The sequence below is a fragment of the Macaca mulatta genome, chromosome 8 (assembly GCF_049350105.2).
Source record: "Macaca mulatta isolate MMU2019108-1 chromosome 8, T2T-MMU8v2.0, whole genome shotgun sequence".
Lineage (NCBI taxonomy): Eukaryota > Metazoa > Chordata > Mammalia > Primates > Cercopithecidae > Macaca > Macaca mulatta.
Window position 1 is genome coordinate 104,893,105 of NC_133413.1, and position 12,818 is coordinate 104,905,922.

General features: G+C 38.5%; 1 protein-coding gene across 3 annotated transcripts in view; it reads right to left on the reverse strand.

Moving 5' to 3' along the window:
* The window catches only part of VIRMA (vir like m6A methyltransferase associated), a 64,764-nt gene that overhangs the window by 11,834 nt on the left and 40,112 nt on the right, over positions 1 to 12,818 (reverse strand). For all 3 annotated transcript variants that reach the window (NM_001193848.3, XM_077942376.1, XM_077942377.1), the window contains 6 exon segments: positions 273 to 405; positions 6,006 to 6,223; positions 9,634 to 9,886; positions 10,364 to 10,599; positions 11,131 to 11,675; positions 11,940 to 12,033. In NM_001193848.3, coding sequence (NP_001180777.3) covers positions 273 to 405; positions 6,006 to 6,223; positions 9,634 to 9,886; positions 10,364 to 10,599; positions 11,131 to 11,675; positions 11,940 to 12,033 — 1,479 coding nt within the window.

Below are 12,818 nucleotides of genomic sequence, written 5' to 3' on the forward strand. Positions count from 1 at the left end.
AAATAAAATGAACTAAAGTGATCTTTTTTACGTTGGATATTTGATATATAAAGTGATTTAACTTATGGCAAAGTATTTCTCTTTTTTTCAAGACAGGGTCTCACTATTTTGCCCAGTCTGGTCTCAAACTCCTGGCCCCAAGAGATCCTCCCACCTCAGCCCACCGACGTGCTGAGATTACAGGTGTGAGCCACCGTACCTAGCCAAAGATTTCAAATTTAAGAAACACCAAATACATACATACATATATACACAAACACACACATACTTACAATTGTGTCAGAGTTAAGAATTTGTCTCATAAATTCTAAAAATGAAGATGCAAGCTCTCCTGTGTCCTTACTAAATGTGCTGACCACTCGTTTCAGTAAACTATGCAGAGCACTACTGTTTTTCCTTAAAGAACTGTAAATAAAGAAAATAAAGAGAAGATATTATCTTAAAATATGAGCGTATAAAACTGGTATGAGAAATGAACTCGGTTCAGACAGAATAAAACTTACTCCATCATTTTTAAAAATGTTAAGAAGTACTTTGGTGTGTCTTTGTACACAAATATAACAAAGAAGCATCAATAGTTACCAACTCCTTTTAAAGCTAAGCTTCAAGTTCTTAAAAAAAAAATTTCCCCCAAATAATACATTTATAAAATTTAACACAAGAGGCTGGGTGTGGTGGCTCATGCCTGTAATCCCGGTGCTTTGGGAGGCCGAAGGGTGTGGATCACTTGAGGTCAGGAGTTTCAGAGCAGCCTGGCCAACATAGTGAAACCTGGTGTCTATTAAAAAAAACAAAAATACAAAAATTAACAGGGAGTGGTGGCACATGCCTGCAATCCCAGCTACTCAGGAGGAGGCTGAGGCAGAAGAATCACTTAAATGACTGGGAGGCAGAAGTTGCAGTGAGCCAAAATCATGCCACTGCACTCCAGCTTGAAGGACAGAGCGAGGCTTCATCTCAAAAAAAAAGAAAAACTTAACACAGAAAACTTGCCAGTTCCCTATTTATAAACCTTTTGACCGGGCACAGTGGCTCACACCTGTAATCCCAGCACTTTGGGAGTCCAAGGCGGGAAGATCACAAGGTTAGGAGATCCCAACCTACTGTGTTACTGGCTAACACAGTAAAACTCCGTCTCTACTAAAAATACAAAAAATTAGCCAGGTGTGGTGGTGCATTCCTGTAATCCCAGCTACTGTGGAGGCTGAGGCAGGAGAATTGCTTGAACCCAGAAGACGGAGGTTGCAGTGAGCCGAGATTGCGCCACTGCACTACAGCCTGGGCGACAACAAAGAGAAATAGATTAAATTCAAAAATAAAAATGTTAATGGAAAAAGCATGGGTTCAAAATCGAACTATACCAATTACTAACCACTACACACAATCTTTAAGTGAGTCCTACTTCCATGGTCTATCAAAAACTAGGGCCCTATTAGAATGCCTAACATTTTAAAACTTGCAATACCAACTTCTGGTGAGGATGAGGAGCAACTGGAGCTCTAATACCCTGCTGGTGGGAATAAAAAATGGTATCTCTCCTTTGGAAAACAGTTTGGTAGTTTCTTTTAAGGTTAAACATACACCTATCTTACAACCCAGTAACCCCACTCCTAAGTGTCTACCCAAGAGAAATGAAAACTGAGATTCACACAAAAACCTGTATGCAAAGCTTTATTCATAACCACCAAAATTTGAAAACAATCCAGATTGCTAGAAAATTAGTCACCAATAAGAACAAATTATATGACTCTAAGCATCTGTCAAAACACATAGAACTGTACACCATAAAATATAAATTTGACTAGATATAATTTTTTTATATCTGTAATGCCTGTAATCCCAGCACTTTGGGAGGCTGAGGCAGGCGGATCACGAGGTCAGGAGTTCGAGACCAGCCTGGCCAACACACTGAAACCCTGTCTCTACTAAAAGAAAAAAAAATACAAAAAATTAGCTGGGTGTGGTGGCGGGCACCTGTAATCCCAGCTACTCAGGAGGCTGAGGCAGGAGAATCACTTGAACACGGGAGGCGGAGGTTGCAGTGAGCCGAGATGGCACGATTGCACTCCAGCCCAGGTGACAGTGCAAGACTCCATCTCAAAAAAAAAAAAAAGAATGCAGACTATGACCAATGAATCCAACTGTATTACAAATGAACCATATAACGAAACTGAAGGAGACAGAGAAGAAAGAAGCTGACATAAATAACTTTGAAAAACAGCTTTTTGACTGGATATACAAAGGCTACAGACAAAAAGAACCATATACAAACACTGTACTCCTGTTGCTCAATTTGTTTCCCACAGGAGTATGGTTTAGTAATGAGTTTGAGACTGCTACTTCATTTGTAAACTAGGGCTAAACAAATAAGCAAATATAGATAATGAGAGCTGAATTTCTCACTGTTAGAGAATAAAATAATCAAGAAAGGGAAAATGCTACAATTCACTTCTGGTACTGGATCAAAGTTAAAGTATTAGTATGGGCCAGGTATGGTGGCTCACGCCTATAATCCCAGCACTTTGGAAGGCAGAGACAGGTGGATCACTTGAGCCCAGGAGTTCAAGACCAGCCTGGGCACCAGTTGAAACCCTGGCTCTACAAAAAATACAAAAATTAGCCAGGCATGGTGGCTTGTGCCTGTAGTAGTACTTGGAAGGCTGAGGTAGTGCATAAAATTTCCACACACTATTCAGTAGAATGTATATTCTGTGGTTTTTGGATGGAATGTTCTGTATCTATCTGTTAAGTCCATTTGTTCCAGGTATAATTCAAATCTATTGTTTCTTTGTTGACTTTCTGTCTTGATGACCTCTCTAATGCTTTCAGTGGAGTATTAAGGTCCCCCCCACTATTATTGCGTTGCTGTCTATCTTATTTCTTATTTCTATTATTAATTGTTTTATAAATTTCAAAGCCCAGTGTTAGGTGCATATATGTTTAGGATTGTATTATTTTCCCATTGGGCAAGGCCTTCTATTATTATATAATACCCTTCTTTGTCTTTTTTTAACTTTTTTAACTTGCATGAAATGTCTTTTTCATGCAAATGAAGGAGGATCAGGAGAAGTGCTTGAGCCCAGGAAGCGGAGGCTGCAGTGAGCTGAGATCACGCCACTACAACTCCAGCCTGGGTAACAGCATTAGAACCTATCTCAAAACAAAGAGACAGACAAAAAAACCCACCAAATATTAGTATTAATTCACTTCCTCAAAAACATATATAAATTAACACATTTATTGTTTTAAATTGTTTCTCAGACATATGAGGCATGCTTTTTGCAACTGTTCTCTCCAGGATATTAGCATGTTTTGTTCCTCACCTCTTTCAGGTCTTCATCTTTGTTCAAGGGTCACCTTTTTAGCAAGTGCAAGGGGCTCCCTGATGAAGTTCCCATATTTCAAATGGCAACTGCCATCCTCACCTCTGACCCTTACTATCCTTCTTCCGTATTCTATGTTTTTTCTGTAACATACTATGTATTTTATTTACTTATTTATTGTCTGTCAACCCACAGTAGAGTGAAAGCACCAAGAAGGCATGGATTTTTTTTTTTTTAACTGAATTCCCAGTACCTAAAATCAGTGCCTGGTCCAAAGAAGGCATTCAATAAATGTCTGTGGACTAGACGAATCTAGTGTGTATTTTCATTCCTTCATAGTGCCTACTAGGTACCAGGTTTCTAGGTGCTGGGGAGTGTGGTCAATGTAGCTTATATTCTAGTGAGGGAGACAAGCAAACAAGAAATGAATCCATATAGTGTGATGTATAAATCCATATAATGCAGTGGAAAATATGAGCAGGGACATAAAGGGCAGGCTATTTAGACAGGAAATATATTCATACAGATACCAGAATGAAGTGATAAAATAAGTCATCAAAGAATCTAGGGGAAAAACGTTTTAGGACAAAACAAACAAGCCTGGAGATAGGAATAAGCCTGACAAGTGAACAAAAAGTGAGGATAAAAGGGCTATAAGACGACTCAGGGCCAGACTTTATAAAGCCTTACAGATCATTATAGAGAGTTTGCATTTTAATTGAGGTACAATAGGAAACCATTAGAAGGATTTCAGCAGAAATCGTGTTTTAAGTTTTAAAAAGATTACTCTGGCTTCTGAGAGAATGAATTTTAGAAAGCCAAATGGTGGAAGCAAGGATACCAATTAGGAGGCTATTGCAATGGGCTATGCTAGAAATGATAGTGGCCTGGATAAAAGTAATAGCTACAGAGGTAGAGAAGAGGGATCAGATTCAGGATGTATTTTGGAGAAATAATCCACAGGACTTAATGAGATGCCATTAGATAGTCAAGTAGAAATATCAAGTAGATTAATGGGTTACTTGGAGCTTAGCAGAGAGATAAAGGTTAAAAGGGAAAAAGGGAATAGGTTAAGAGGACTTAGGACAAGGTTACAGATAAGAAAAAAGGACCAGAAACATTAAGTCTAGGAAACCCAACAAAATCATAAATAATACAACAGCACAGGTATACGAAGAAAATTTGTGGGAGTACCTAACCCAACTAGGAAAGCTTTTTGGCTTTTGTGGAAGTGCAGTGTATGAGGTGAGTTTCAAAGGACATGGAGTAAGTATCTAGGCAATAGGAAAAAGGTTAAAGGCTTTGGTGAGAGATTGGATGGGGGCAGAGCATGAGGAATGGATGTGAAGCAGGTGCCATCAACTGAGAGCAAATACAGAAGACACAGGTATGTTAGGACAAGGAGATGGAGAAAGGAAGAGCCAGCACCAAACACAGTACCTGCAATGTAAGTTTTCAACCAGTGCTACAAGAATTAATGAGAAAGAGGCAAAAGTATGTTTCCTCATCCTTACTATCTCATAATCCCATGTAGTTTAATAAATCTAAGTACTAGCCAGGTATCTTCCCTCTTCCTTCTCCTAGCAAAGAAAAACATCAGGGCATGGACAGAAAAATTAGAGTAGAGTAGAAATTATACTTGACAGCGAGCAGTCTGAGGTTTATATCATTTCTTTTTCTTTTTTTTTGAGACAAGGTCTCGCTCTGTTGCCCCGACTAGAATGCAGTGGCATGCTCACTGCAGCCTTGACCTCCCAGGCTCAAGCAATCCTCCCACCTCAGCTTCCCAAGTAGTTGGGACTACAGGTGTGTGCCACCATGCCCAACTAATTTTGTAAATTTTTTTTATAGAGATAGGTCTCCCTATGTTGCCCAGGCTAGTCTTGAACTACCAGGCTCAAGCGATTCTCCCACCTCAGTCTCTTGAAGTGCTGAAATTATAGATATGAGCCACCATGCTCAGCTATTTATATAAGTTCAGATTAATTTTGTCCCAGCCACTCCTCTAGAAAACAAAATATGGTCAGCTCTCCATACCCATGGATTCTGCATCCACAGATTCCACCAACCATGGAATGAAAATATTATAAATAAATAAACAACAATATGAATAAAAAATAATACAAATTTTAAGATAGAGCAAATTATTTACGTAAATTATTTACATAACATTCACACTGTATTATAATTATAAGTAACCTAAGGTGATTTCAAGTATATAAGAGAAACACTGTACCGTTTTACATAAGGGACTTGGGCATCTATAGATTTTGGTATCCAATTCCCCATGGATACTGAGGAACTGTACACAGAATCTGCATTTTAGCTTTAAGGTCTATAAAATCCCTCTAGCATCCATCACCTCTGAGGATACAACAACGAAACAAAGACCTTAAGGCATGAATTACCATCCCTGGAACAGTGAGATTTCCTTCCAAATACCGTACCATGCCCACAGTAATTTGTGTATCTATTCATTTTATTATCTTTAATCCCAAAGATTCTATTATTAGCATGACCTTTCATTGCTAATTAATCTTTTCCATACACACAAAATTTCTCCCATGAAAGAAATCATTTCTTCAACTTTCTACAATAGGTATGAATTAATGTGGGGTGGGTGGGCAGTGACAGAATGAAAAAATTAAATCTAAGAGTATATTAAATTAGACAAATCATTACCTTTTTAAATGAAATAATCCATAATCATGCTCTGCAAGAAACATCATTGTTCTGACACACGTCAGTAAACAGTTGTAACTGCTCTCAGAGTTAGCCAGCGTAGCCAACAGACAGTCACAGATTGAGGCCATCAATTCTTTATTTGGTAGAGAGTTGGAGAGCTGCTCCAGTTCAGAAATAGAACCTTCAGAAGAGCTTGGTAAAATAAGTGCAATGTCCTGTGGGGAGCAAGGGGAAAAAAATCAATTTTTTAAATGATTATCACCATCACTTAGCACTTTTGAGAAATACATAGCAATTAATATTCAATAACTATCTCGTTAAAATATTGTTGCTACTGTTCCATCCCAAACATATACTTAAACACATTAAGAATAATGAAATTGCCGGGCGCAGTGGCTCAAGCCTGTAATCCCAGCACTTTGGGAGGCCAAAACGGGTGGATCACGAGGTCAGGAGATCGAGACCATCCTGGCTAACATGGTGAAACCCCGTCTCTACTAAAAAATACAAAAAACTAGCCGGGCGAGGTGGCAGGCGCCTGTAGCCCCAGCTACTCGGGAGGCTGAGGCAGGAGAAGGGCATGAACCCGGGAGGTGGAGCTTGCAGTGAGCTGAGATGCAGCCACTGCACTCCAGCCTGGGCGGCAGAGCGAGACTCCATCTCAAAAAAAAAAAAAAAAAGAATAATGAAATTACTTTTCCCTTTTAAAAAAGTTAATACAAGGATATACACCTAAAGGAATAAATATTTAAATATTTTGATTTACTTTTAAACGACATCTTTAAAAATTTTTTTTCTTTCGGTATTGCAGTAAATATAGTTTCTGTTTTCAAAAGGTTAAAGGTAAAAAGTATTTTGTACTAAAATAATTAACGTACTGTATTATTTATTCATTTGTATCTTTTTTGGTTTATAAAGAAACTTTTCAGAGAAATAAAGCTTTTTTTTTTTTTTTGAGACGGAGTTTCACTCTTGTTGCCCAGGCTGGAGCGCAATAGCACAATCTCGGCTCACCGCAACCTCTGCCTCCAAGGTTCAGGCAATTCTCCTGCCTCAGCCTCCCGAGTAGCTGGGATTACAGGCATGCGGTGCCACACCCAGCTAATTTTGTATTTTTAGTAGAGACAGGGTTTCTCCATGTTGGTCAGGCTGGTCTCGAACTCCCAACCTCAGGTGATTCACCTGCCTCAGCCTCCCTAAGTGCTAGGATTACAGGCATGAGCTACCACACCTGGCCAGAAATAAAGTTTAGTATACATTAATACTGCAATTTAAGGCTCGGCACAGTGGTTCACACCTGTAATCCCTGTACTTTCGGAGGCCAAGGCAAGTGGATTACTTGAGGCAAGGAGTTCAAGACGAGCCTGGCCAACATGGTGAAACACCCTTCTCTACCAAAAATACAAAAATTAGCCAAGCATGGTGGTGCATGCATGCAATCCCAGCTACTGGGAAGCTGAGGCAAGAGAATCACTTGAACCCAGGAGACGGAGGTTGCATTGAGCCAAGGTCGTGCCACTGCACTCCAGTCTGGGCAACAGAACCAGACTCCATCTCAAAAACAAGCAAACAAAAAAACAAAAAAAGCCCCCTACAATTTAAAATATCAGAAAGTTGGATGGATAGAGGAGATGAACATTTAACCACAGTCTTTCAATCGAATAGTTCCCTCTACTTTTTATATATATGTATATACTTCTAAATTCAAGTTTTCCAATGCTAAGCAAGTTTAGCTAATGATAACTCTAAAAGCTCTCACTACTCTTTATAGAAGTAAACTGAATTTTTTTTTGAGATGAAGTCTCCCTCTATTGCCCAGGAGTGCAGTGGCGCAATCTTGGCTCATTGTAACCTCCGCCTCCTGGGTTCAAGCTGGGACTACAGATGCGCGCCACCACGCCCAGCTAGTTTTTTTGTAGTAGAGATGGGGTTTCACCATATTGGCCAGGCTGGTCTCAAACTCCTAACCTTGTGATCCACCCACCTCGGCCTCCCAAAGTGCTGGGATTACAGGCGTGAGCCACCATGCCCAGCCAAAAGTAAACTGAATTTTACAAGAGCATTTTGGATTATGTTTTATCATCTTTAATTACTTCAACATACTGCAAACTCATATTCAACTTGGCTTAAAACTATAAAACAAGGCTTGAATCAGAAGGAAAACATGGCAAAGTGAGGCCATCAATGAGATTCGTGTGACCAAGGCAGCTAGGATGCCATAGCACTGTTCAATGTAGTCATGCAACCCAAAGTGGATTACATAAGAGATACCAATCAAGTGGACACTTTGAGGTACAAGCACTTAGAATACCCTTTCTACCAGGTCCCCTTCTTTGTGAAAACAAGTCACACACACGCACACAAAAAAGTTCTTTCTTGACCTGGGTCTTAAAGGTAACCAAACTGAGAATCTGTTAAGGTAGAAAAATAGTCTTCCAACGTGGGACTCTATTCTGCCTGAAATAAAAAATCACATTTGATGACCACTTAGCAAGAGCATTCTGACAAGCTAAAACGGTATTAGGCATAGAAATCTCCAAAGATCTCAATCATAATGGGCTTTAAAAGTTAAAACAGGCCAGGCGCAGTGGCTCAAGCCTGTAATCCCAGCACTCTGGGAGGCCAAGACGGGCAGATCACGAGGTCAGGAGATCGAGACCATCCTGGCTAACACGGTGAAACCTCGTCTCTACTAAAAAAAAAAAAAAATACAAAAAACTAGCTGGGCGTGGTGGCGGGCGCCTGTATTCCATCTACTCGGGAGGCTGAGGCAGGAGAATGGTGTAAACCCGGGAGGCGGAGCTTGCAGTGAGCCGAGATCGCCACTGCACTCCCTGGGCGACAGAGCGAGACTCCGTCTCAAAAAAAAAAAAAAAAAAGTTAAAACAATTCTCATTAACCCATGAAACTATAAACTGGAAGTCAATAATATAGACAACAGGGAAAAAATAGTACTACTGTTAGCCAACATCTATAAGCAAAGTAGTCTGAAACACACTAAAAGTGTAGTAGCCTTCAAATGTTGCCCTAACAAGAGAACACATTAATTCAATCAAGCTATGAAATTTAAGAATGACTTGGCGTAGCCAGGCATGGTGGCTCTCGTCTGTAATCCCAGCACTTTGGGAGGCTGAGGCAGATGGATCACCTGAGATCAGGAGTTCAAGACCAGCCCGACAAACATGGTGAAACCCTGTCTCTACTAAAAATACAAAAATTAGCCAGGCATGGTGGTATGTGCCTGTAATCCCAGCTACTCGGGAGGCTGAGGCAGGAGAATCACTTGAACCTGGAGGGGCAGAGGCTGCAGTGAGCTGAGATCGCACCATTGCACTCCAGCCTGGGCGACAGAATGAGACTCCATCTCAAAAAAAAGAATGACCTGTGTAATGTAATTGGAAGGAAAATGAATTAGACCCTAAAAAATACCGAAACAGTGGCACATAAAGCAATTACCCAAGGTTATGATCTTATAAAGGAAAGAAAAAAGCTCTTCAGAGAAACCCATGAACAATAGCAGGAATAAAAAAACATAGGTGAGAGCTGTTCATTCACGGCCAAAATTTACACAAGATGCTTAAATACACACACACACACAGAAACTTTATAAAATAACTATAAATACCTGATCACAGAGAGACTGCAAAATGGATGTGACATATTCAACACACTGTTGGCGAATAACACTGTCTCCAGGAGACCGCACCAAAGCTAAAAGATCCTGGAATATCTCTGCGTATCTTTCATCACCTTTAATAGTTCCATTAATTAGATGCAAAATAGCTAATTTACAAGCTTTGTTTGAAGCCAGAGCATCAAGAAGAGCAAGCAACCTGGTGGTTTGGCTAGTATACTGTTTTTCTTTATCTTCTGAAGTGCTGAAATAAAATCAATACATTTAGTAAACAAAGTTCTTGATCTTAAGGCATTGTTTAACTAATATTTATTTCTCAATACACATCAACTTACACAAATTTTGCATAAAACATTTAATTCCTTGGGTATAATGACAAATTCTCTGGAATTTTACAATGACTGCAAAAATTTTATAAATTCAGGTTTCCAATAATATATTTTCTTAAATCAGAATACTTCTTTAGGATTTACCATTTGAAAACCCCAAATCAAGACCTTCAAGATATCGTCCACATGAAATGATGAAATAAAGCTTTCTCATTTTAAAAGTCTGTTAACTATTCATATATACATATGTGTGCATATGTAGGAATATGTGTATATTTACATGTATATATGTTATCTGGGCATTACAAACCCTAGTTTCCAAATTGTAAGGGAAAAAATACATGTGTCAAAAATAACTTGAGGAAAAAATTTTTAATGCAAAATGAAAATACCTTTGCAAGTCTTCTACAATCAAATCCAACACAGTTCTCATAATCAGAAGTGCAGTTGGTGAGGCAAGGTCACACAATTGAACACAAATACGCCGTAACATATGTTGAATGGGCTGGCAGGTTGTGCCAGAGAAAGAGCGAACTATTTCTTGGAGCAACTTTGCTTGAACATGAAGGTGCATGCTCCACAATTTTCGGGTGTTGAGTGCCACTGATATATCATGTGGCTCAATAACCTGTTAAAAAAGTATAATGTGTGTGTACGTAGATTTTTTAATATTTATTTATAGTCACAAAAACTGTTCAGGAAGAAATGTTATGAAAAGAACATTTTTACTGCATGCTTAAAACATTTAATCTTCTATTATACAGTTAAACATTTGCTTGAATTCAATGAGTCTAAAAAATCTTATTGTTCTCAGGTTAGCAGTTAGTTGAGTAGAGTCCATTGGTGAAGCAACCTAGTTATTGGCAAATTCTAACACATGGTAAGGAGGGGGAAAAGGATGTAAAATAACAGAAATATGTAAGTACAAACATACATAACAGCATAATAAAACTCACTTTAACAAAAATTTATTTAAAATGTTACCCCCATATTTCCTCAATGACCAACTTGTTGCAGTTTTATCTCCCCCTCATCCGGTTATTTTATGTCTTTTTGGGAGGAAGGGAGATGAGGGTTTTTGTTTTTTAACAAAATCACTGGCTTTTTAAAAAGTGTTACTGCAGTCATTTATAAGATGCATGTTATATGGAAGTGATACCTGAGTTGTTTGCATGGGCAATGGAAGAGGCAGCAGCTCTGAAAGGAGTATGAGTCCAGAAAAAAATCCTTCAGGAACCTTCAAGATTGAAGAAAGAACTTCTTTTAACATTAAAGACCAAGTATTATTGGCCAGAGTCTCTTCTGAGATTGTGAGTTTTTCATTAACTCCTTGTGTAAAAGTCAGTAAAATATCAATGATATCATTCTGAATTTTCTGTTCATCACTATCCAAACGACCTGAGAGGGGGATAGAGCACAGGAGCATATGTAAAGTAACAAGCGCTGAAGGAACACGCATGTCCTTAAACTCAAAGGATCCACCTCTCAGGAGTTCTGTTAACATAGTTTTAAGAAGAGTGAGTGTGCAGCGAGCCATTGAAATAGTAGTAACTCTGTGAAGGGTAGTCCCCATGTTGACATGGAGCCTCCAAGGCTGAGTCAGAATACTGTTCAATTTTTGCAGAACTCGAATAAACGTGTCCATTCCTTCAGCAGAAAAAAGCTGAATAACGGCAAGATTCCATTTCAGATCTTTCTGTTGACCTTTATATAGGATAAGGAAAAGAAACAAAACTAATTACATATATGTTAATAACTGATTAAGAATTATTATTAAACTAAATATTTAATATTTATGATAAATGATTTTTATTACATTTATAATAAATGATTATGATAAATATTTACTTATATTTAATTAAAATGATATTTATCTGATGTTTAATAATTATTAAACTAAATATTTAATAAATGATATTTATTCTAGGCTTAAGAATCATAGTTTTTAAAATACAGTAGCCACATTACCTTCAACAGGAGGTGGTGGGCATGCAACATTACAGAGAACACGTAAGGCAGTGGTAAGGCCAACTCCTTCTGGGGTCATCAAGTTATCAATATTCTTTAAAAATAAAAATGAACAGAATATTACATTTCTTAGTACCCATGAGATCAACAGAAAATTCCAGACAAGGAATTACTTAAAAATATGAGCTTCAAGTTAAGAACATACAATATTTTATATTTATTAAGTAAATTTAAAACATGAATAAGGCCCTAGAGTTAAATTAATTTATCAAGATTATTTGATCTCTGGCACATGTTGTACTATATGCAATATTATGTAAATAAAAAGAACTGTAATGCACAAGTTCATTGAAAAGAACCAACTAGAACAAAGATAACATAAAGAAATGTATGAAACTCCCTGTATTAAGAGTTTACAATGGCTACTTTCTATATACTCTTTTCATACATCTTCTCTGCCAAAAATGAAGCAATAACTATATTTAAAAAGTCCTGTGGAGGCTGAGTGCAGTGGCTCACACCTGTAATCCCAGCACTCTGAGAGGTTGAGATGGAAGGATTGCTTGAGCCCAGGAGTTCGAGACCAGCCTGGGCAACACAGTGACACCCTGCCTCTACAAAATATTAAAAAATCATCCAGGGGTAGTGGTGCATGCCTATTGTCCCAGCTACTCAGGAGGCTGAGGTGGAAGGGATCACTTTAGCCTGGAAGGTCAAGAGTAGAGTAAACCGTGATCATGCCATTGCACTCCAGCCTGGGCAACAGAGTGAAACCTTGTCTCTAAAAAAATAAAAACAAAAAGCCCTGTGAGTACTCAACTTCCATCAAAAGTGAGGAAGCAGCAGGGAATGTTTTTGGCCTACATGGCATGCATTTTT